At 58.0% G+C, this 24,957-nt stretch overlaps 1 protein-coding gene across 1 annotated transcript; it reads right to left on the bottom strand.

Moving 5' to 3' along the window:
• Nucleotides 1-5,284: 5,284 nt before the first annotated feature.
• Nucleotides 5,285-24,114, bottom strand: LOC104034184 (1-phosphatidylinositol 4,5-bisphosphate phosphodiesterase gamma-1). Its single transcript, XM_075705122.1, has 32 exons — nucleotides 23,895-24,114; nucleotides 17,314-17,463; nucleotides 17,110-17,203; nucleotides 16,942-16,989; nucleotides 16,198-16,282; nucleotides 15,985-16,065; nucleotides 15,859-15,893; nucleotides 14,844-14,916; nucleotides 14,630-14,731; nucleotides 14,432-14,550; nucleotides 14,245-14,330; nucleotides 13,930-14,050; nucleotides 13,646-13,814; nucleotides 13,236-13,355; nucleotides 12,914-13,021; nucleotides 12,625-12,812; nucleotides 12,220-12,420; nucleotides 11,977-12,096; nucleotides 11,463-11,646; nucleotides 11,085-11,162; nucleotides 9,880-9,983; nucleotides 9,564-9,660; nucleotides 8,997-9,063; nucleotides 8,378-8,541; nucleotides 8,159-8,255; nucleotides 7,796-8,020; nucleotides 7,334-7,482; nucleotides 6,433-6,547; nucleotides 6,028-6,189; nucleotides 5,728-5,816; nucleotides 5,421-5,605; nucleotides 5,285-5,336 (listed from the first exon to the last, which is right to left on the bottom strand). Exons 1-32 carry the CDS (start codon nucleotides 24,112-24,114, stop codon nucleotides 5,285-5,287), a joined length of 3,888 nt encoding a protein of 1,295 aa, XP_075561237.1.
• Between the last annotated feature and the right edge of the window lie 843 nt (nucleotides 24,115-24,957).

The raw sequence follows: 24,957 nt of genomic DNA, 5'->3' as shown, positions 1-24,957 counted from the left end.
TAAATTCCACCTCCTGCTTTCTTTTCATACTTACTTGCAGGAGCGGAGCAAAGGCTAAATTCTGCCTTTTAAAAATTCTCTAAAAAAGGAGTTCTCGTCTGCGACTAGAGCTCTTCAATGTTGTGTTAAAGCACATGAATATTCAAAACATGTGCAAAGCACAGCACCTACTGCATTACTATGGTGAGGCACTAAAGGTCACCATCTTTCAAAACAAATATATTGAAAGCAATTCAAATATCTGGACTCAGAAGTGCATTTTCAAATTAAATTTGAGTTAAATTAAAGTTAACTAAGTTTTCATACAATTTACCCCTCCACATCTCACTTCTGACGATACCACGCACAGCCAGGACCCCGACTTTTTGTTACAACATAAAAAATGGGTGAATATAGAAACTTCTCCCTGCAGGTGGACAGGACTGGTTAGCCCAACCTGGCCAATACAGAGGAAATAAGAGACCTGCCCGTTTCTAGGCCACGGAGGAAATTAAGAAAGAAAAAAAAAAGAAAAAAAAAAGATGCTTCCATTATGGGCTACCTGGTAGAAGTTTCTTAAAAGTTCAAAGCGGAGAGAGGAGGAATTGAGCAAATGCAATTAAGGGAAGTAGAAACACACTTGGGGCATCGCAGCAGGAAGCACGAACACAGCCGTTTGCATGAAAAATAAACGGATGGGTTGGGAGGAAAACGTAGGCAGAGCTCGAACAGAAAGGGTGTGCAGAGCTCAGCAAGGAGGAGGGCAGCGTTACTGGGGACTTCACTGGAGATTAATGTCAAGAGAGCTCATTTGGATTAGGAAAACATAAATCACTGCGCGTGCTGGAAAAAGAATCACCCGATGCCTGATCAGATCCTGAAGCTTTCCTTGTGTTCCTTGCTCATCGTGGCAGTTTCCTACAGGATCCATCTCCCTTTCACTATTATTTTTTAACCTGAGCAGGCAGGAAGATGGCTCAGAGACATGATCCAAATGCTGCTGTGCTGCTTTTGGGCAACACTCGTTCGCTGCGGCTGAAGGTCTGGTCTGAAAACAGAATAACCCCCCCAGAAAACCATGGGTGTCCTCAAGCAGCATCCACTTGGGTCTGCCAACGCAGCTAATTTCATGTGTATAGCCAGAGATTCAAGAACCGAACGTGCGGCACGGAGGCAGGGCCCTGCTACGGTACTACAAACCACACTCATGCTCTTCCTTCTTTCTACCGAGGAACTCCCGCAAGCAGAACACCAAATCCGCAGCGAACCCGGCGCAATTTACTCCGGGATGACCACCTCAAAATCACGGGGTGCTACAGGGGTACACGGGAGTGGCCGTGCCAGGGCAAGCCCCCCTGCTTTGCAATAAGCAAGTTGGGAGGTGACAGCAGGCTGTGGAAGTGGAAGAAATCCTGTGGCAGGCAGCAGTTCCCTTATTTCCCATCCGCGCAACTCGCTGCTGACGTTTTGTAACTCTGCCGGTGGAGCAAAGGCTTGAAATTCTGTGATTTGTTTAAAGTACAGAATTAAAGAATAACGTTCTGTGTCCCAAACCCCCCTCCCTATTCAATCTTCCATTTTCAGGACCTCGGTTTTATTTTTACTTTTTCTTTTTTTTAAAAAAAGTTCTCTCTCCACAAGGAATACAATAAACCTCACTGTGCTTTAAATGCTGCCAAAAGAGGAAAACTAGAATAAACCATTTTCCTCATCAAAAAAAAGGAGAATAAACCGTTTTCCTCATCAAAAAACCCAAGAATAAACCATTTTCCTCATCAAAAAAGCAAGAATAAACCATTTTCCTCATCAAAAAAAGGAGAATAAACCATTTTCCTCATCAAAAAACCCAAGAATAAACCATTTTCCTCATCAAAAAACCCAAGAATAAACCATTTTCCTCATCAAAAAAACCAAGAATAGACCATTCTCCTCATCAAAACCAAGACCAAACCATCTCTTTAACAACAGAATATACAGTTCCCTCCCAGGTTAATAGAAATAAAAGCACATTCAGGCCAACATGCGATATTTGGGCTTGTGGGGTTTTAAACAGCACTGAAACCTGAGGGATTACACTGAGGGGGACCTGGAAAACGCCAGATAATTCAAATTAAAGCGAAATTAAAGCGGTAAATTGAGGCTGGGGTGGGGGAAGGCTCCCCAGGGCCCTGCCCCTCAGGTACCGGGGCGGGGGGACGCGGGGCTGAGAGGGCCCCACAGGGGCCGGGGGGCACCAGGGCCGGGGGGGGCAGCGGGGGGAGGCTCCGCTGTGGGGCGGTGGCCGAGGAGGGGAGGCCGGAGGGGGCATCGCGGGGCTGTCCCCCCCCGACCCCCGGCTCTCACCGTCTCCCGCCGCCGCCGCCGCCCCGGCTCTTCCTCCTCAGGGGACGCCACCACAGAGCCGCGGGGAGCGCGGCCCAGAGCGGCACCGGCACTTCCGCCCCGCTGCCGCCCGCTTAGCCAGCCAATAGGGAGAGGCGGAGGGGGAAAGGGGCGAGGCAGAGAGCCAATGAAAGGGAGAGGGCGGGTCTAGCGGCTGCAGCGCCCCGCCCCCTGCCGGGCTTAAAGGGGCGGGAGGGTCTCCGCGGGCTGGTTGGGGTCCCTGCTGTCCCCAAGGCCCTGTCCCTGCTGTCCCCAGAGCCCTGTGTCCCTGCATTCCCACAGCCGTGTGTCTCCATGGCCCAGTGTCCCCACAGCCCCGTGTCCCCATTGTCCTGTGTTGCATGTCTCCATGGCACAGTGTCCCCCGAGCCCCGTGTCCCGTGTCCCCACAGTCCTGCGGCCCCATGACCCTGTGTCCCTATAGCTCTGTGGCCCCACAGCCGTGTGGCCCCATAGTCCTGTGTCCCGTGTCCCCATGGCCCTGTGTCCCCATGGCCCCATGACGCTCTGTCCCCATGGCCCCATGGCCCTGTGTCCTTGCGTCCCCATAGCTCTGTGGCCCCACAGCCCTGTGTCCCCATAGCTCTGTGTCCCCACAGCTGTGTGTCTCCATAGCCCTGTGTCCCCATGTCCCCATAGATTTTTGTCCCCTTAGCTCTGTGTCCCCCATAGCCCCGTGTCCCCATGGCCCTGTGACCCTGCATCCCCATGGCTGTGTGTCCCCATGATCCTCTGTCCCATGTCCCCATGACCCTGTGTCCCGCATCCCTGCGTCCCCATAGCTCTGCATCCCCATAGCCCTTTGTCCCCATAGCTGTGTGGCCGCACGGCCCTGTGTCCCATGTCCCCATAGCCCTGTGTCCCTGCGTCCCCATAGCTGTGTGTCCCCATAGCCCTGTGTCCCCATGGCCCTGTGACCCTGCATCCCCATGGCTGTGTGTCCGCATGGTCCTGTGTCCCCGTGTCCCCATAGCCCTTTGTCCCCATAGCCCTGTGTCCCCAGAGCCCTCTGTCCCCATGGCTGTGTGTGCCCATGACCCTGTGTCCCCTGTCCCCACAGCCCTGAGTCCCTAGAGCCCTCTGTCCCCATGGCCCTGTGTCCCCATAGCCCTGTGTCCCCAGAGCCCTCTGTCCCCATGGCTGTGTGTGCCCATGACCCTGTGTCCCCTGTCCCCACAGCCCTGAGTCCCCAGAGCCCTCTGTCCCCATGGCCCTGTGTCCCCATGACCCTGTGTCCCCATGACCCTGTGTCCCCTGTCCCCACAGCCCTGTGTCCCCAGAGCCCTCTGTCCCCCCAGAGCCCTCTGACCCCACAGCCCTGTGTCCCCATGGCCCTGTGTCCCCATGACCCTGTGTCCCCATGGCCCTGTGACCCTGCATCCCCATGGCTGTGTGTCCGCATGGTCCTGTGTCCCCGTGTCCCCATAGCCCTTTGTCCCCATAGCCCTGTGTCCCCAGAGCCCTCTGTCCCCATGGCTGTGTGTGCCCATGACCCTGTGTCCCCTGTCCCCACAGCCCTGTGTCCCCAGAGCCCTCTGTCCCCCCAGAGCCCTCTGACCCCACAGCCCTGTGTCCCCATGGCCCTGGTCCCCATGACCCTGTGTCCCCATGGCCCTGTGTCCCCTGACCCTGTGTCCTGCATCCCCAGGGCGCTGTGTCCATTGTCCCTGTGTCCCCGCACCCCTGTGCCCTGTGTCCCGCGGCCTCTGTCCCGTGTCCCCTCCCCGGGTGACCCTGCCCGCCACAGCACACACATCCCAGCCCCAAAACCGCGCACTTCCTGGGTGTCCCCACCGCCGCTGGTCCATGTCATGGGGACAAGGGTGACCCACTGAGCTCAGGGGTCCAGGACCACGGAGCCACCGCCCTGGCGACATCACCCACCCCGGGGACATCGGCGCTGTGGGCAGAGCAGCAGCGGGGACCAGACCACGGCGACGGGGTATAAATATTGGCTAAATAGATTTATTTTCATACAAAGAATACACAGATCCCCCCGCCGGGATGCCCTGATCCTGGGGGACACCCCCAGATGTCCCCAGCCACCTCCCTGCTGGGCACCACCTCCGTTGGCTTTACCGGCAGGATCTGTCCCTGTCCCCAGGGTTTGGTGCCAACGCTGGTGTCACCTCGGGGACATCCCTGTCCCCTCTGGGGCCACCTCGGTGCCCGCCTCTGCCCGGTGCCCAGTCAGGGCACCCTGTCACCGGCCACCCTGCCCTACGGGGCACCCCCAGAACTGGTCCCCTGCTCCCCTGTGCCTGTTCCAGGGGCATCTCCGGACATTTTGGGGTCCCCCCTGTGCCCTAATACTGCGGCTGGTACAGACCCCACCCCGCGCCATATGTACACGCTGGATAAAAGAAGAAAATACAGATATTTATAGCGGGGGGCCAAAATACCCCCTACCCCCCCCCCCCCAAAAAAGTGTCCCCTGCGTCCCCATCCTGGTGCCTCACCGCCAGCCGGTCCTGTCCCCTGTCCCCAGGATGGAGGTGGCCGGTCCTGCCCCATCCTGGGCCGGCTGGGCACCTGTGCCTCAGTTTCCCCATCGGTTGTGGGGCTGATCGCCCCTTCCCACCATGGTGTGGTGTGACACGGAGGACATGGGGTGAAGAGGAGCCGCGGTGGCCACCCCGTGGGGACAGGGACGCGGCCACCAGACCCAGGGGACATGGGACGAAGCTGGAGGTGCCCTGGATTTATGCCGGAGCATCCCACCTCCTGCCTCGTCCCGGTGGAGAAACGTCACAGGCAGAGCTACCTGAAGTCCCCTTTCGTCCCCAAATTTGTCACACCGCTATTGCCCAACTCTGGGCATGGCGGGGGGGATCCGGGTCTGGCCACCCCACCTCCCTTTGCAGCAGGAGAGGAGGTGATGGGGGGGGTCCACAGCAGGCTGGTGGCCTCGTGTCCATCCAGCTCAGCTGCGTTTGGTGACCATTTGCCGGTCCCTCTTCTTCTTCTCCATCAACCTGGTGGGGAGCAAGGTGGTGGCCTTAGGGACCCTCCTGAAAGGGACCTCCTGAAGGCATGGGGCCCTCCCTGTGGACACTTACTTGCGGTTGCGGACTTCGGTGAGCTCCATGAGCCGCTCCTGGGCCGCCCGTAACTCATCAAGGCGCTGCTGGTAGCGGGAGTCGCAGCCGTTGGTGCGCTCATAGCTGGAGACCTGGCTGGAAAGCTCGCTGGCACGGTCCCGTAGCTGCTGGATGGATGAGTAGAGGTTCTCCTCGTCTTCCTCCTGCTCTGACACAAGGGTATGAGGCTGGTGGGGTGAACAGGACACCCCAAGGTGCTGTTCCCCTCCTGCTCGAGCTGGGGAAACTGAGGCATGGGGTTCCACGAGCCGCCCAGACCACCTGCCTTGGCATTGATGATCTCGATGTGGATGAGGAGGGCGGCGAGCTCCAGGTCCTCAGTGTAGCTGTTCTTCAATGGCACCGACCGGTAGCCTGGACACAACACCATGACATGAGCTCAGCCCAGGGTCCGAGCCCATCACCACAGCCAGATCCCCAAGAAGATGATGATGATGATGATGATTTCAGGAGGGTTGGACCAGAGGACCTTTAAATGTCCCTTCCAACCCAAACCATTCTATGGTTCTATGATTCTATGATGATGATGATGATTGTGGTGGTGGTGCAGATGGAAGGACCATACCTGTTTTGAGGCCCTTGACAGGGAAGGTGGCTTGTGCCAAGAAGTTTGGGTCACTGAACATGTCCTCCTCGTACACCACAAAGCGGAGGAAGGCAAACTCAGGGTTGTTGATGTCAAAGACAAACTGCTTGAAGAGCCAGACGGGGTTGAAGCCGTTGTCAGCTGAGGGGTGAGGAGAGAGCGGGGAGGGTCAGAGTGGGGCTAGACACATGGACATCACCAGCATGGCACCAGCATGGTGCACATGGCATCACCAGGGTGATGCTTCACTCCTCCATGAAACCCAGCCCCATCACCCACATGTCCAAGATGACCCCAAAGGGCATAGTTCGGGTTATCCCGGTGTCCCTGCCTGTCCCTGGGGTGCAGGGGCTGGGTGGGAACATAACCTGCATGGACCCTCACCTACGACATCCGTTTTGTTCTTGCTGTTGTCATACTCGGAGCCGCACACCTCCACCTCCACGAAGGGGCACACGATACTCCTCCCATTCTTGGGTAGGTGCCGGGCACCAAGGATCTGCAGGAGGAAGAGGAGGGTGAGGTCTGGCTACGTCAGATGAGGAAGGACTCTCTGGGGCAACCCCATGGCTTGGCCATTTTAGAATCACAGAATCATAACAGGGTTTGGGTGGGAAGGGACCTTTCAAGGTCATCTAGTCCAAGTCCCCTGCCATGGGCAGGGACATCTTCAACTTGATCAGGTTGCTCAGGGCCCTGTCCAACCCCATGTTGAATGTTTGCAGGGATGGGGCATCTACCACCAATATGGGCAACCTGTTCCAGTGTTTCACAAGCCTCATCATAAAAGATTTTGGGTGTTTTGGGCTTGCCAAAAGCTTCATGGCCATAATTAGCCACACCATACCTTATTTATGACCTTGGACCAGTTTTAGCTTGATTTTAGCCATATCCGCCAAATTATTTAAAAACAGTTGCTGGATTCATGCCATGCTCAAGAGTCAGGTGCCTACAAACCAACCTGTTCCAGCTCTAACACTGAAATTACCCAAGGTTTGGGTAAGGTGCTTCTGGGCTTGTTTTAGCTACTTTACCCTCCACCCCACTCTTGCTCAGGTTGGGCTCAGCTCTGTGTAATTTTGGGGTTGTCCCCTGGGAAAATTGATGCCACAGGCAGAGAAAGACCAACAAACCAAAGAGATCATGGGGTAATGATCTCCATGGAGCAAATATGAGGCTGAAACATATAAAAACCACCACCAGTTGACCCAAAACGGAGGAAGAAGCAAGCCCCCATCTTGATGGTGACCACCTCAGGGTGGACTTGCTGTCCTTGCCCACTTGCCTGCAGCTGCACCGTGATGGGTTCCACGATCTTCAGGCTGTTCTTGTCGAAGGGGTCGAATGTCTCGTCCCTCATGATATCAGGCTGCAGGACGTAGCCGCTACGGCCACCGAGCATGAAGAGCGCCTGGTTCAGCTGCATTGGCTTGTCTGTGGCCATGGGGACAGAGCAGCTTTGAGCTGTGGGACTCAGGGAGGTCCTGAGGTCCCTGGGCAGCAGGTCCTGCCCTGGCAAACCCCCTGCTAAGAGCCCCCAACCCTGGTTGGAGACAGGATGCAGCTGGGTTTTGCATGAAGCACCCAAGAATTGCATGGAGATGACCTCATCAGGATGAGTACAAAGGTTGGAGAGATCATCCAAACCATCTCCAGCAACAGGACCCAGGGCAGAGCCACCAGGGATGGGAATTTGGGGGTAACCTGTGGGGATGAGCCCAGCAACCACCCCAGGAGCAGGATTTACCAGGTGTCTGGAAGTTGAGGGCCACGAGCTGGCTACCACAGATCCACATGGGCAATGGGTCGTAGTTGGAGGAGTCCAGGCGCTGCCCTTTGGGGTAGATGCGGCTGAGCTGGCGCCGGTTGTACTGCAAAAACTTCTTGCCCTTGCTGCGGTTGGCGTACTTCTCTGCCTTGGTCTCCGGGAAGGAGGACATGTCCCGATAGCATGCCTTGTCCGTGCCAATCTCTGAAAGCACCAAAGTGGCCATCAGCAGAGGACATGGGCCTCTCCAGTGGCCCAGAGGTTGGCCCACCATGACCGCTTGGTTCCCTCCACCCATCTCTTCCCATGCTCATCCCATCACCCCCCTTCTCCAGCTCTTACTGTCCTCATCGAATGGCACTGGGCGGCAATACACAACCAGCTCGGAGAGCTCCAGCGCAATCTTCTTCCTCCGCTCCATGATTTTCCCCTCTTGCATCTGCACAAGGGAAAACAGGAGCTGAAAGTCTTCCCCCAGCCTCCTCCTTTGGAGATGTTGGGGACCATCTGCTGAGGAACAGGACCATCCACCCCCATCCTCTGCACCCCGGTGCCCCTCACCCTGGCGTCGGCGTTCTGCGTGGCCTCTCGGATCTTGGCCACCCACTCGCTGAGTTCCTCCTGCGTGTCTGCGGCCACGTCCAGTGACTGGGCTGCGTGGGACATCTGCTGGGAATGGATGGTGAAGACAAATGGTTTGGAGCTCCTCCCGTCTTTGGAGATAACTATAAGGACATCAGAGGGGGGCTTTACTCGAAGACATTCCCAATGGATGGCTCTGTGGAGCAAACGAAACCTCAGCGGTCCCGCTCCCAGGCCCCCACCAGCCCCTCCTGGCACCCCACCAGCCATCAGGGTCCTCCTCCCGTGAGGGTCCCATTTCATTAACGAATGGTTTCAGCTTTTCACGCTGAAATGCATTTTCCTTTCAGCCAGGGGTAAATATCCCCCAAACCATCTGGACCTCTAAATTCCTCCAAATTCCCCCCCAAAATCAGCCAAACTTCTCTGAACCCAGCCCCGCATTGCTCCCTGGCACGTTGCACCAAGCATGAGCCTGGCTGGCAATTGTGTGATGAGTTTGGAGAGCCTCAGCTCACAGCACTGAGCTTCAGCGTGGGGTGCACGCCATCCCGGCGGGCTCCTGCAGCCATGGCGGGGATGTGGGGGGGACACTCACCAACATGGCAGGACGGCACGTCGATGAAGCCCTTCAAGAAGTTCCCCAGGGGGCTGTTTTCTGACGACTGCAAGAAAGGAAGGAAGAGATGGAGGTGGAGGGTGACTGCATGGGGCCGAGCCTGGAGCCTGCTCCATTTGGCAGTCTCCCTCCAGCCCTCTGAATTGGCCAAGCCCGAGCAAAAGCAGAGAAAAAACACCCTCTTGGCATGCTCTGCTCCGCAGTTGAGCATCCCGCAGCCTCCAGATAAGGGTCCAGGTTGGAGCCAGGACCATGAGCATCCTGCAGCCTCTGGATAAGGGTCCAGGTTGGAGCCAGGACCATGAGCATCCCGCAGCCTCTGGATAAGGGTGTGGGCTGGAGCCAGGACCATGAGTAACCCCCGGCCTCCAGATAAGGGTCCGGAATGACACGGGGCTGGGAGCATCCCCTGGCTTCCAGATAAGGGTCCGGGCTGGTGTGTGGCTTAGAGCATCCCCCAGCCTCCGGATAAGGGTCCAGGCTGAAGCGGGGCTGGGAGTATCTCAGGAAGCCTTGGTCCCGGGTGCATGGGGACATGGCACTCACAGCCTCATCCTGCTCCTGTGCCTGCGTGCTGACGATCTCCTCCACGTAGTTGGCTGGGAACCACAGTTGCTTCTTGCCCCCGTAGTCCCCCCGCCACCTGCAAGGGGTGAAAGGATCAAGGCAAGCGGACCGATTTGGGGGGGGCAGGGGTGTTCATGCTGCATGCAATGTCGGGGAGCGGTTGGAGAAGGGGTGGGGGGACAGAAAAGGAGGTAGTTAAAACCCACCGTGGAACGACCCACGGGAAAACCCAGGGTGTCCCCTCCACCCTCCACCCACGGTGGTGCCCACCCAGGGGCCACCCAACTGCCCTCACCAGCCGCCGTCCTGCTTGTCGACATTGTGGATGATGGCCTGCTTGCAGAACGACAGCTCGTCCTCCCGCTGTGCTTTGTAGTCGTAGAGAGCCTTCACCGTGCACTGGACCACCAGGGAGAGGGACATGTGTCACCACTCAGTGCTGGGGACGCTGGTGGGCAGCGCTGCCTGCTCAGCCCAGCTCCTCGAGCCCCCATGGTAGAGCATGGGGGTTCCTGAGGGTCCGACACCCCAAATGATATGCCCAAATCGCCTACACCAGCAGTGAGACATGTTAGGAGGGACAGGAAGACTGGATGTGCCCGCGGTCCAATGGGACCACCACGTTCAGCACAAAGCAGGTTCCTTTTCTGGGTCCCCCAATGGTTTCTCCTGATGCAATGAAGGGGTTAATGCCCTGATATTCCCACACTCCCTGGAAAAAACCCTTTAGGTTAAGCTTTCCTGAGTCTGGTCTTAGCCTGAGATCTGCTCTGCTGCAAAGGGACTTTTAAGGAAAAGCAGTGCTGGACCATGGGATTGTAGGATCACAGGGATGGGACCTTGCTGCTCCAGTCCAGCCTCTTCCAGGGTCAGCTCTGAGACCAGCCCGGCCCCAGAAACCTCTGAGAATGGAGACTGCGTCAGCTCCAAAACCAGCCAGTCTCAAAAACCTTTGAAGATGGACACTGGGTTAGCTCTAAGACCAGCCCAGTCCCAAAAACCTCTGAGAATGGAGATGGGGTGAGCTCCGAGACCAGCCTGGACCCTAAAACCTCTGAGAATGGAGACTGAGTCAGCTCCAAGACCAGCCCAGTCCCAAAAACCTCCAAGGACAGAGACTGCACCACCTGGGAACTGCCCCAAACCCTGCCTCTTTCAGGGTTCCCCAGTGCAAAGGGATCCATGGGGATTTCCTTGCTGTTGGGGCAAACTTGCGCCAGGTCCTTGCTCCAGGCTGGGCTCTCTCCAGACCTGTGTCCCCACCACGCTGTGACAGTGCTGTCTCTGGAGCTTGGACTGTCCCCAAGTGATGGTGATGCGGGAAGGGTCCAGCTCCAGCATCACTTGAGGGTCAGAAAAACGCAGCAAAATGACACCACTTCTCAAGTTAGTGGTGGGAGATGTGGTGGGTCTGGGGGAGGATCACCCAGGAGCCCCAGCATTAGAATCGTCTTGTCCCACCACCCTGCACCTCCCAGGGACACCAGCTCAGCCCCTTACCCTGGCCATTGGCATTTTGTTGGCCTCTACGTAGAAGTGGGGGGTCCGCACCTCGTACAGGGCTCCATAGTCCAGCTCCTGCAAGGAGAGATGCCTGAGTGGGTCACCTGGATGCAGGCAGGGGCTGCAAGGGGATGTGGTGGGAGCTGGGCCACCACGCGTGACCGAGAGGAGGTTGAGAGGGATGTAATATCCCTTTGCAACTCATTGGAAGGGAATTATGGGCAATGGCTGCAGAATGAGCTTGGCCAGTTCTGGTTGGGCTTCAACCAAGAGGCTGGAGAAGACCTTCCCACCATTGTGGAGCTGGGGATGGGGCTTGGTTGCCCATGGCACAGAGCCCCTGTCCCCACCATCCCCACTGCTGGGAGCACTCACGGTGGTGCCCATCTTCTCCAGGGTCTCCTCATTGATGGGGTAGCGCAGCTTCATCTTACGGTAGAGCGGGTGCTTCTCATAGTAGCTGACAAGGTCCACGAGGCTCTCAAACTCGGCCGAGCTGCCCAGCATGAAGAGCCGACCTTCCTGCTGGATGCGGCAGTGCTTGATCTTCCCCTCCGCCCTGGGGCCAAGAGAGCCGGTGGGGATATGTGAGGGGTGATGGGACCCTGGCTCCATGATGGGGACAGGCAGGAGGTGATGCCTTGCCCCAGCAGGGATGCCACTGGGGCGACCGCCCTGAGGACGTGGCTTTCCTATCACCGCAGCTAGAGGGTCCCCCCGTGACAGCGTCATGCGTCCCACCGTGTCATCCCCCTGACCCAGAGCAAACCCCCACCACCCAGTGCAGCATCACAACAGGCACGAACCAGGCAGTTCTCAGCTTGGCCAGCAACCTGGCTGCTGTGGCTGAGCCCGACTGGCCTTGGGGTGCCGAGGTGGCCATACTCACCGGAAGGAGATGGCGTAGGAGCTGGGTTCACTACGCTTGCGCACCAGGAAGGCTCCATCCCGTGGGACCCGCATCAGCATGTGCTCGGCCTGCAGGCGTGTCAAGTTGGCGTGATACCACCTGGCCAGGCAGAGAACAGAGGCAGTGGGTTGGTGCCGGCATCCCCACATCCCGGGGGGCACCCAAGACCTGAGGCTGGTGGACCCAGGGGACCAAGAGGATGGGGATGGGGACCATCCTCACTCTTTGCTCTCATGGGCATTGGGTTGGGGGACAGGGTCGGTGAGGCGCATCTCAAACTCGTTGCAGCGGAGCGGCACCTCGCGGTAGTGGCAAATGAGGCTGTAGAGGCTGTCGAAGACCAGGTTGTCCGTCAGGTAGAACTTGGTGGCACCGGCTTCCTGCCGTGAGTGGATCCGGCAGTGCTGCACCCGGCTGGACCTCCTGCCACGGTGGTGGGAAGAAGGTGGGAGTGAGTCAATTCAGGTCCGTGTCCCCACCATCCCGTTCTTGGGGGTCCACGTGCCATGCAAAAAGGTGGCGTTTCCCCCCCAAAATGCCATTCCAGCCACCAAACCAGGGATTGGCTGGAGGGCAAACCCCCGGCTCAGGAAGGGTGAGATCCTGCCTCCCCCCTGGGCCTCCTACCAGAAGGAGAGGGTGTAGTCGCCCACGAAGGTCTCGCTCTCGCGCACCAGGAACGTGCCATCCTTGCCACCCGTCTCGGTGCAGTACTCGTGCAGCAGCTTCTCAGCAATCTGCCGCCCATCACGGCCGCCTCCCAGCTTCCCATGGAACCACTTCTCCGTGAAGTGCAGCTCATTGTTGTTGAACTCCTGCAAGTTCACCCCAAAATGGGCATTGGCACCCTCTCGCCCTCCCCACAGAGTCCTCCTTGAACTCCCTGCCCCATGGACACATCCTGCCCCTCATGCACCTCCTTCTGCTCCACCTCTTCTTCATCCTCGTTGAACTGATAGCGGGATGTCTCCTCTGAGTAGTAGATCTTGTTGCTCGTCAGGACAAAATAATGAGGGCTCCAGGTCTGGGAGGGAGGAAGAGCGTTGCTGGGGTGGGGACGATGGTGGCATGGAGGGACGGGGCTTTGAGACCTCCGTTTCTGCCCCTGCCCCATCGCCCCATGGCATTGCAATGGTTTAGGAGACCCCATGCCCCATGCCCACCCCAAACCCCGATGCTCATCCCCATCTCACAGACCCTGCTCAGCCCCTGGCTGCCATCAGCAGGGAGAACCTTACATGATCGATGGGGTCTTCAAGGTAGAGGATGCCATTCTTGATGGAGTTGCTGATGTCGTTCTCTGAGTAACTGGCGGTGGAGACCTCCTCGTATAGGTTCCCTTCAACCAGTTTCTTGTGCTGGGGACAGCCGGGGCAGGGGAGCTCAGTGGCGGGCATGGTGGTCCCATCATGCTGAGCTCCCAGCCCTCAGGCCACGCTTGGGCTCCTCCTACAGGTCCCCCTCCACCAGCCCCTGTTCCCCTTGACTGTTTCTTGCAGTAGGGTGTCTCTCCAATGTCCTACTGCATGTGCACAGAGAGATATTTCTCTTGAGTCCCAAGATTTGGGATAATTGCTATCCTTCCCAGCCCAACATGGTCCTTGTCCCTCCCATAAAGAGGGGCTTTGGGGTGGTGCCCGCCCCACACCTTGATTAGGATCTTCTTCTTGAGCTGGGTGGGTGAGGGCAACTCGTCGGCATTGATGTCAACCGGCTTGGTGAGTAGCATGTCCCCGAAGACCTTCTTGAAGTGGGAGGCCATGTTCCTCTGCTGGACGATGCTGCAGTGGTCTTCAATGGAGAGGATGATGGGGAACCTGGAGGAAGCAGGTGGGAATTGTGGCTTGGGATGAAGGCAAAGGAGAGAGGAATGCGGGCAGGGGTTGCCTGCCTGTACCAGAATTGGGGTGTTGTTGGGGGGCTGGGGCTTACTCGGAGGTGACAAATGCATGCTCCTTGATGGTGTGCAGCACATCCAGGAACTTAATCTTGGAGGTGAGCGTGTGGCCATGGTAGATGATGGGGAGATCGTCTGGGCCATCCCAGCAGTCCACTGAGTGGGGAGACACCTCAGTTAATGCATGCCAGTCACCAACTGTGCATGGGGGACCATGTTTTTGGGCCCCCAAAGGACATGGAAGACCCCCCACCCAGTGCTGTGGGATGGGTGCAGGGGATGGTCTGTCTGATGGACCATGGGGTGCTGGGAGGGACTGAACATCACCGCTGGGTGCTGGAGGGACTCACGCTCGATGCAGCGGCAGCCCATGCGCAGGCAGCGGGCGTACGCCTCCAGGGAGGACTCACTGGAGAACTGGTCTCCTGTCAGGTACCTGCAGAGGAGCAAGAGGGATGATCAGCAGCCAGGGCTGCCCCAGCCAGGGGTGATGGGATGCTTGTAGGGATCCCCGAGGAGACCACATCCCATCCTTACGTGTTGTGGGAGGAGGAGATCCAGTACTGGGACAAGGGGTGGTTCATCTCCTCGGGCACCACGCGCTCATACTTGGCGTCCATCACCATGTTCTCCTTGGAGAAGAGGTATGTGAGGAACTAGGGGGGAAGCAGAGAGGTTAGAGCCTGCCAGGGCTGGGGAGGCACCCCTGGGTGGGTGTCACATGGGGCCACCCACCTCATCCAGCTGGAAGGAGGGATCCGTTGCCTCGCTGGAGCCCTCCTTGAGGTAGGTGCACATGTAGTCCCGCACCATGCCCACGTCGCTGGCCCAGGATTCCTGGGGTGCAAACACGGTCAGCGTTACAGGGAAAACCGGGCTGGGGAATCCCATGGGAGTCCCCGAGGTTGGGGCTGAGAGGGATGCCGCAGGGGTCTCTAAGAGCACCCACCTTCTGGTCATGCAGCAGGAACTTCTGGAAGTCATAAAGGGAGACTTGGCACAGCTCAGGGCGGTCCACATTCCTGGGACACAGAGTGGCCATCAGTGAGGACCGGGAGTAGGAGTAGGGGTAGACCCCATGGGGACCCGCAGCTCAGCCCCTTCCCCAATGCCCCCACTCCTGCCCCACTCCTGCCAGCTGTGGCAGCTGGCAAGGGGCTCAGGGAAAGCGCAGGCTGTGGAGGTGCAAGGGGCACCTCAAACTGTTCAGTGTCACCCTGTGACCTGGGAGAGGCAGGCACCCAGCCAGAGCACACAGTGTTGCCCAAGGATGTGGGCAGGAGGGCAGTGCGACATGTCCCTGCATCCCTGGCACCCATCCCTGCTCATATCCCTGCTCACATCCCCAGTCCCATCCCCGCACCCATCCTTGGTCGCATCCCTGCACCCATCCCTGCTCAAATCCTTGCTCCCGCCCCTGCACCCATCTCCACTCCCAGCCCTGGCTCCCATCCCTCCTCACATCCCCACTCCTATCCCTGCTCATCTCTGCTCATCTCTTCTCCCATCCTGTCTCCCATCCCTGCTCCTGTCCCCCCACCTATCCTGGCTCAAATCCCTGCTCCCATCCCTCCACCCATCCCGGCTCCTGTACCTGTTCTCATCCCCACTCCCATCCTTGCTGTCATCCCTGCTCATCTCTGCTCCTATCCCTGCTCATCCCTGCTCCTATCCCTACTGCCATACCTGCTCCCATCCCCTCTCCCATCCCTGCTCATCCCTTCTCCCATCCCTCCTCCTATTCCCTCTCCCATCCCTGCCCCTCAGACCACCCTTGCCATCCCCACCATCCCCTCCATGCCAAGCCTGCCCCGATGCTGGGAGATGCTCCGGGGCCACGTGCACTGCCCGGACCCTCCGCTCTCCCAGGCTCTGTCCCGCAGTCTGGCTGCATTGCCCACCCGATGGATCCGACCCTTGGAGGCTTGGCCGGGATGGGAGCCATGGGGTTCCTGGGTACTCACCTCAAGGGGAAGGAGAGCTCCAGCTGCTCGATGACCTGCAAGGCAAAGGAGGGGATCGGACTTAGCCAGCTGGGGACACGCCACACCAGGTGGGGGACGCTTGGGAGGACAAGCTGCGGCTCTTACCGACTTCTGTGCATCAAACATCAGGTTTTTGTAGAACTGGATGAAGTGGGAGAAAGTCATCTCGTTCCTGGCCTCCACCTCCTGCCAGAGAGAGTGCTGCATGAGAGCAGGGCCACCTGACCGGAGCCAGCGACACTGAGGCTGGCTCCAGCCTGGCTGTGGGGGCTTGAAGACCCTCTCCTTGTATAGTTGGGGTGCCTGGGGGGTCCTTACCACGAGCTTGTCCCGCAGGAACCTCATGTTGGGGACGCGGTAGTTCACCTGGGGCAGCATGGCCTTCAGGTCCTTCACCGTGATGCTGCAGGAGGGCAAGTTGGTGTCAGGGCACCGGCCAGACCCCGCAGAGGATAGACAACACCCCGATGGGTCTCAGCTCCTGACATTGAGGGTCCCACCCCAAATCTTGGTGCCAGCGTGGTCTCTGGAGTGGGGCTCCCACCTACCAGGCTGTGGATCCCCAGAGGGCCACAGGACCCCTAATTACACGGGGTCTGGCACAAGTGTGAGCAGAGGGTCAAGGAGATGGAATGTGTCCAAGAACTAGTCGGCTGCTCTAAGCCAACATCCCATCTGGAGGTGATGCCCATCCCCATCCCCACAATCATTTAAGTCCAAATTAATTTGATTTGCGTTTAAGTCCAAATTCATTTTTATTTGGGGAGGTGTTTATGGGCTACATTAATGGTCCAGCTCCTCCTGGCACTGGCGGAAATGCAGCAGCAGGCATGGAGGCATCAGGGTTCCCATGGTCCCTACAGTGGCAAGGAGGGGACTTGCTCTTGAGTCTCTGATTTTTGGTGCCTTCAAGAACGCCAAATAACCTGGTACTACCTTGCCCCACAAATCCTGCTGCCAGCCTGGCTCAGTCTCCGGATTTGGGGTGCAGCTGGGGGGATATGGCCCTGTCCAGCTGAACCCACTGGCCATTTCCCGGCATGGGACCACGCCGGTGCTCACCTGCCTTCCCGCGACCGGTCCATCCCATCAAACTGTTTCCGCAGCCACCTGGGAAGGAAGGGATGGACAGACAGCGCTCAGGCCTGAGGAGGACCAAACCCAGGAGGGGTTCGTCCCCCGGACCCCCAGAAGGGGACTGAGAAACAGGACCCACTGGTCCTTCCTCACCTCTCAATCTGCAGTGGGGTCTGGGCTTTCTGCGTGTCCACCACCAGCCAGTTGAGGCCCGTTATCCACAGGTTGATGTCCTCCTCGCAGAAAGCTGGAGGAGGAAGAGGAGGGTGGTGAGGCCGGGATGGGGGAAATGGGATGCTGGGGAGGAGGTAAGAGCCCAAGGGTGGCTGGGGGGGAGCGGAAAGGGAGCCCACGCACCGGCCACACTGAGAGTCCGCAGCCTGAAGTCCATCCCATAGAGGATGATGAAGCACATGGTGAAGTCGAGCTTGCGAGCATCCTCGGGGTAGCGCTCGAAGTCCCGCGAGTTCTTCCCTAGGCGGATCTCCTTGATCTCCCGAATGTCGACTGCACGGAGAGAGGGACATGGGACTGTCCTCTGCCACCCTGCCACCACGGACCCATGTGCAGGGCTTGGGGAGGCTACAGGAGGTGGGACTGCAGGGAGACCACATGCCCTCTGGGCACCCTTGTCCCCAGGATGGGGTGTCACCATGGCACTGCCCATGGGTGTGTGATGGCACTGGGGGTGCCGTGGCCATGTGTCCTCCAGGGAGATACATCCCCGCAGCCCTGCAGTGACATGTCTGCTAGTGCGATGGCACCATGGCTTTGCATGTTCTTCAGGGAGCTGTGTCCCCTGAACAAGATGTCCCCATGGCACTGCCCATTGGTGCATGATGGCATTATGGGTGCTGGGTCCATGTGTCCTCCAGGGAACCACGTCCCCAGGACAAGGTGTCCCTGCTGCAGCTGCATGACAGAACCATGGGTGCCATGGCCATGTGTCCTCCAGGGAACCATGTCCCCAGGACGGGCTGTCCCTGCAGCACTGCTGCTGGTCTGTGACAGCTTCATGGATGCCATGGCCATATGTCCTCCAGCAAACTGTGTCCCCAGGATGGGGGGTCCCTGCAGCACTGATGCTGGTCCATGACAGCACCATGGCTGCCATGGCCATGAGTCCTCCAGGGAACCGTGTCCTCCAGGGAACCATGTCCCCAGGACAGGGCGTCCCTGCAGCACTGCTGCAGCTGTGTGACAGCACCATGGGTGCCATGGCTATGTGCCCTCCAACAAACTACATCCCCAGGATGGGGGGTCCCTGCAGCACTGCTGCTGGTCTGTGACAGCACCACGGGTGCCATGGCCATGTGTCCTCCAGGGAGCTATGTCCTCAGGACGGGGTGTCCCTGCAGCACTGCCCCTAGGTCTGTGATGGCACCTCACTCCTGTGTGTCCTCCAGGGACTCATGTCCCCAGGATGTGGCATCCGCACAGTGCTGCCCACCAGTTTCCCAGCTTTGTGGGTGCCACATGTCATAGAATCATAGAATCATAGAATCATTTCGGTTGGAAAAGACCTTTAAGATCATCCAGTCCAACCATTAACCTCACATTACCAAGTCCATCACTAAACCAATTCAGGGTCCTCCAGGCTCAGCCTGCCCCATCCCAACCAGCACATTTCCAGCCACCTCTTCCCTGCCTTCTCCTCCCCAAGACAGACCCCACGCCGGGGCAGGCTGAGCTCATCTTTTAATTGAAGATGTCTGCCCAAAGGTGGCAATTTGGAGCCCTGGCAGCCCGGACCACAGGGCGTTTCTTTCCTGCTGTGCTGGTCTCTCATTATCTCTCTATATAAAGCTCCACTGGCGGCAGGAGGGCTGGGTTTCCGGACCGCAGTCTTCCTCACCGCTACGCCGCCGGGGGAGATTTCCAACCCCTGGTTTTGCCAAGCAGACACGTCCCACCAGGACCAGAAAAATAATATGATGATATTAGTAATAATACCCCAAGTTGTTCTCGATATCACGAACATCACCCCTGGGCAGCTTTGCCCTCCGGGGCTGAGGCGCCGGCACCGGAAAGGGCTTTGTGTGGCCGAGGGCGGCCGGACCACCGCGCCGGGGTATTGTCCTGCCGAGGAAATAGGTCATTTCCCGGAGAATTTCCAGCCCGGCTGTGTTTCCGATGCGGCCGTGGGGAAGGGTGCAGGCGTGCCAGTGCCTCAACAGAAACCCTCAGCCTAATCCAAAGGGGATAAATAAAACCCGAGTGCAGGGAAGAATAAGGGATGGGGGAGAAATTGGGCTGATTAAGCAAGAAAAGAGGTGCAGAATAGTTTTTCTTGGCAGAAAACCTCCAGAAAACACTGGAGGCTTTATCCAGCCTTCCCTCGCTGGATGACCACAAGCCAAATTTCACGGATCGGGGTGGGATTTTAGCACATGTGATACACAGGAGGTCGGCGCCCCTGTACGTGCTTTGTTTTGGGACTAGATCTTAAGAAATGAAAGCCTGTTGCTGTCTCTGTGCAGCCCCCATGGCTCGGAGCAAACCCACTTTGGTATAAACAGGCAGATATTTGGGGGTAAAAATGGGTTTATAGGTTAAAGACCAGCCGCTCATCCCCAAACTTGCCCATCCACAGGGTGCTGGGGGAGGTGAGAAGCCGGCGGCTACCAGGGCTCCACCAACAAGTCTCAACACAGCCATCCCCCCATTCAACGCTGCCAGAATCTGGCCTTGGACCTGACCTCTGGGTGCTGCCAGTAATCGTGGAATCATTGAATGGTTTGAGTTGGAAGGGACCCTCAATGATCATCCAGTCCAACCCCCCTGCCATGAGCAGGGACATCTTCAACCAGATCAGGGTGCTCAGAGCCCTGTCCGACCTGACCGGGAATGTTTCCAGGGATGGGGCATCTACAACTTCTCTGGGCAACCTGGGCCAGTGTCTCACCACCCTCATCATAAAACATTTCTTCCTTAAATCTAGTCTGAATCTCCCCTCTTTCAGTTTAAAACCATTATTTCTTGTCCTATCGTTACAAAGCCTACTCAAAAGTCTGTCCCCATCTTTCTTACAAGCCCCCTTTAAGTATTGAAAGGCCACAAGAAGGTCTCCCTGCAGCCTTCTCTTCTCCAGGCTGAACAACCCCAATTCTCTCAGCCTTTCTCCACACCAGAGGTGCTCCAGCCCTCGGACCATTTCTGTGGCCTCCTCTGGACCCACTCCAAGAGGTCCATGTCTGTCCTGTGCTGGGGACCCCAGAGCTGGACGCAGTGCTCCAGGGGGGTCTCAGGACAGCAGAGCAGAGGGGCAGAATCCCCTCTCTTGACCTGCTGGCCACGCTGCTTTGGATGCAGCCCAGGATGCAGTTGGCTTTCTGGGCTGCAAGCACACATTGCCAGCTCCTGTCCAGTCTTTCACCCACCAGTACCCCCAAGTCCTTCTCTGCAGGGCAAACAGCCCAGCCCCACGAAGAGCCGAGGGAAGAGGGAGCGGCGCGGGGGTGCACAATGCAACACGGCTGGCGGCTTCCTGGAAACCACATCTGCAGCGGATTTGCAGCGATCATGTCAGAACTATGTCTCCAAACTCCTCCCTGCATTGTCTCAGGGGTCCTGGGCGATTAAAACACTCTGGAAGTCAGTTCCAGCTGTGAAAATCCCTTTTCTCTTCTAATACAAAGTGAGCAGCGTGGTGTAAAGAAGGTTTTAAATATAGGGATGGTGGGAAGATTATGTAGGACCAGGGTCTGCTCGGTGGCTTTTAGGGATGCTGAGAGCCTGGGAGTTTTCTTAATGCATTAAGAAACAAGCAAAGCAAAGCGGTTGGAGGGAATGGGTGTGCTGGGAAATCCCGCTGGCCTGGGCAGAGCTGCGGTGGCACGAGCCATGTTCCCTCATGTTCACCTCAGTCACCCTTTCTTGCAGGACACGTGGCAGCTCAGACCCTCCTGTACAGGGGGGATTGGGTGACTGCAACCCCCAGGGCTCCCCGTGGTGTTATGAAGCTCATTTAAAACCTGAAATAAAAGATTTCCTCCTGGTCCAGTGGCATTGAACCCCATCTGGATTTTCTCCTCCCCAAAACATTCCTATTTCTTTATTATTTGGTGTTGGCGAGGCTGGAGGTGTGATCCCAATTAGCTGTCGTTGTGGCAAACCACCCCTCTGAAACGCTCATGGTTTTGCCAAGCTGCCTTCACCCCTATTTCTTTTAATTACTTGTAAAGATCCCTTTTGGGCTGTTTTCTGCTAGATTTCATCCTTGCACTGGGGACGGGGGTCTGCTGAGGGCGATGAGCTGGAAACCCTCCAGGATGAGGTTAATTTTGGAGGCGATGCTACAGGCGACCCCATCGGCATGGACACATGTCCACCGGCGGCTTAACGAAGTGTGTAATTAGCTTGCATGGTGCAGAGCGTCTCGGGAAGAGCCAGGATCCATGTCCTGGCCCTGGCAGTCTGCAACAGAGACATCAATGCTGTCGGTTGTCCCCGCTAATCCCTCTGCAAGCGGGGTGCCTGGTTGAAGGGGGGATTTAAAATGACCTAGGCAGGCGTGAGGTCAGGCATGGGGTGGGAGCGAGACCCCAGGGATGAATAGGAGATCCTGGCGCTTCCATAAAATCATGGCGAGCGGGAGGATATGCGAGCATGGAGCAGGGCTGGACCAGGGGGTGAAGATGCTCCAGCCCAGCACTAAGATGGGGATTGCTCCCACCCAGGGCTGGGGGAAGCGGGTGGTGGGGTTGGATGGCAGGATTATAGCATTTCCAGGGGGATTTTCCTTTTTTTACCCCCCTTCTGGATGACCTTGGAGGATGCCCACCCATTCCCATGGCGGGGTTTTGGGCCATGGCATGGGAGAAGCCAGATCCCAAGGCACCAGGGGGGAAACTGAGGCAGGGACCGACCTGAGACCTGAGGGAGCGACCTGAGACCCCAACCTGGTGGTGCATGGTGATCCCAAAGAAAAACAAGGAGCCGGAAACGCATCATTTCCACGAGCGGAGAATGAGCTTTTCCCTCCGAGAACCAAAACCACTTCTCCAAAAAAGGGTGCCCTTCCTCCTCTTGCTCATCCCTCCTCCTCCTCCTTTCACAAATCTGCTCCTCACAAGGGCTGGTGGTGAGTTTGCCTCCCGCACCCAGCAGGTCTGGACAAGCACGGATCCTGATTGTGCTGATGCTCATCTCTGGGTGCCACCCTTCTTCCCAGCTCAAAGCCTCGCCACGGCTGGCAACCCAACTCAGGGTCAGCCTCTCTGAGCAGGAGCGGAACCCTCTCAGGGATTTTGCTCCATCTTGTGCAAAATTAGCGGTGGGTGGTGATTTTGGGGTGTGTGATCGGTGATTTTTAATGACACCCTCTGAGCCCCACCAGGAAAAAGGCTCCTGTCATCTCCCAAACCTCCAAGGTGGGCTTTGCCATCGTCCAGGTGAGATGATACCCCAAAACCGGGTTCCTCCCCGCATGGGCATGTGGGATGAGGTGATGGTAGAGCTCACCCCAACCCCGTGTTTTCATCCATTGGCTCTTTTTAGCTCAGTTTAAGAGGAGGTGCAAGCCTGGAGGTAACGAGCAATCAAGTAACAAGCACCAAGGCACGGAGCCCCACCAATGTCCGGCACTGGGCGTATGCCCCAACAGCCTACTAGCCACCAGTGAATCCACAAGTAAGGGTGATTTTTATGGATGATCCAGTGGGAACATTTCCTGTGCTGGATGCCAGTGCCACCAGTCCAAACTTTGCATTGACGTCATTAATGCATTTGGGGCAGAGCCCAGCTGGCCAAGTCCTCTCTGGGCTGCATGGGGCCACCACCATGCTCCACCTCATGCTGCTGCCTGCCCCGGAAGCCTGAGCACCCCATTTTGGGGGTTAAAAGCACCATGAGCAGGCAAGGTGGTGGCCGGCTCCTTTATCTCCTTGCCAGGGAGGGTATAAAACCCCAGGAATGAAATGGCAGCACCTTGAGCCCCACGGCAACTTATGGACCACATGAGCTGGAATGGAGGAGGCGAGGGTTGCTCAGCCCAGCAGCTCCTGCATTTATATCTCTGGGCATCCTACCATGGTCAGGCACTCCACCATGGTAGGGTATACCACCGTGGCTGGGCATCCCACCACGGTAGGGCACCCCACTGCATCCAGACACCCCACCATGGCCAGGGCCCCTGCTGTGGTAGGGCATCCAAATCTGGCCAGGACCCCACAATGACCATGTTAGCCACCATGACTGGGCACCCCACCATGGTCTGATATCCCACCATGGTCAGGCACCCCACCGTAGCCAGGCACCCCACTATTTCCAAGCACCCCACCACAGCTGAGCACCCTACCATGACCAGGCACCCCATCATGGCCAGGCACCCCATCATGGCTGGGCACCTCACAGCCAGTCACCCTGCTACAGTAGGGCACACCACCATGTCCAGGCACCCCATGGTCAGGCACCCCACCGTGGTAGGACATCCCACCATGTCCAGGCACCCCACAACCAGGCACCCCACCGTAGTAGGACATCCCACCATGTCCAGGCACCCCACAACCAGGCACCCCACTGTGGTAGGACATCCCACCATGTCCAGGCACCCCACAACCAGGCACCCCACTGTGGTAGGACATCCCACCATGTCCAGGCACCCCATAACCAGGCACCCCACCATGGTAGGACATCCCACCATGTCCAGGCACCCCACAACCAGGCACCCCACCATGGTAGGACATCCCACCATGTCCAGGCACCCCACAACCAGGCACCCCACCATGGTAGGACATCCCACCATGGCCAGGCACCCCATGGTCAGGCACCCCACCGTGGTAGGACATCCCACCATGGCCAGGCACCCCACAACCAGGCACCCCACCATGGGCGGTCATCCCACCACAGCCAAGCACCCCACAGCCAGGCACCCCACCGCGGCTGGGCACCCCACCGTCACATCCCCAGCCCACAGTGCTGCTGCCACTAGTACTCACTGTCCCCTTCCACCTTCTCGGGTGTCCGGCTCCAGATGATCTGCCGGGTCTCCAGCTTCACTTGGAAGGTCCTTCGTTCTGGCCTCTGCGACTTCTTCTGATAGAACAAGGTGAGGACAGTGCCCATCTCCAGGCAGCGGAGGATCCTGCCCATGTCCCCTGCCTCCATCCTGCTGTCCTCCAGAAAGCCATTGACGCTGTTGAGCCTGGCCACAGACATCTTCACTGCACGGCCATTGCCCGGCGGAGCCGCAGAGCCGGGGTTGTCTCATGCAGGAGAGGACGAACCAAATAGCTGAAACCTCCCCAGGGATTTTCTCCGCTCGCCCCGGGCACGGGTTTCCTCTACGGCCGACGTCCCCTCCGCCACACCACAGCCGCGGCACAGAGCCGGACTCGGCGGCGGTGGGGAGGAAAAGGGTGGGCTGGAGGTACCGTGACCTTCTTGCCGAGGCTGAATCTGGCCCCGGCGTTGGCATCCAGCGGCGGTGGGAGATGATGAGCAGCGCCAGTGGCGATGGCCTTGCGGTTCAGAGCCAGGGGGGAAAAAAACCATCCGGCCACCGCAGGATGGCAGGGGCACCTTTGCAGGCGAAGAGGGTGGCGTGGGGGGAAATCCCAGCCAAAAAAAAGCAAAGTCACCCCAAAAACTGATGGTGCCTGCGTTGAGGCGGCGGATCCCCCCCCGGCCTCCGGGCCAAGTGGGGCCGGGGTTGGGAGAGGGGTGCGGTGAAGGGGTGCCGAGGGGTGTTCAGCCAGCCCAGGGAGCAGCGGGGTCCCGGTGGGGCGGGATGCGGGATGCGGGGTCGGGGTGGTTGTGGGTGGGGAGGGGGGGGGCTCCCGCTGGCCGCCCGCCGCCCCTCTCCTCCGCTCCTTAATTTCGGGCTGATGAAATGGACGCCCAGAGGAAACTGCAATCACACATGGCCGGAAAGAGATCAGAAAGGAATTTAAAAAAAAAAAAAAAAAAAATGCAGGATCTTGGAGAAAGGAAAATCCGAGTGGGGGAAAAGACGGCTGAGGGTGACATCTAGAGGAACTCAAGATGGGGACCAGCTTTGTG

Source organism: Pelecanus crispus, chromosome 2 (assembly GCF_030463565.1).
Source record: "Pelecanus crispus isolate bPelCri1 chromosome 2, bPelCri1.pri, whole genome shotgun sequence".
Lineage (NCBI taxonomy): Eukaryota > Metazoa > Chordata > Aves > Pelecaniformes > Pelecanidae > Pelecanus > Pelecanus crispus.
Note: the sequence above shows the minus strand (reverse complement) of the source record. Positions and strands in the feature narration are given on the sequence as shown.

What these genes read in the sequence shown, in the direction of transcription:
- LOC104034184 (XM_075705122.1), bottom strand. Translation starts at nt 24,114, where the DNA reads ATGTCTGTGGCCAGGCTCAACAGCGTCAATGGCTTTCTGGAGGACAGC. An exon ending in GACCGGTCGCGGGAAGGCAG is followed by an intron (nt 16,283 to 16,941) that starts GTGAGCACCGGC and finishes GCCCTCCTGCAG; the next exon opens with CATCACGGTGAAGGACCTGA. An exon ending in TCGAGATCATCAATGCCAAG is followed by an intron (nt 5,606 to 5,727) that starts GCAGGTGGTCTG and finishes GTGTCAGAGCAG; the next exon opens with GAGGAAGACGAGGAGAACCT.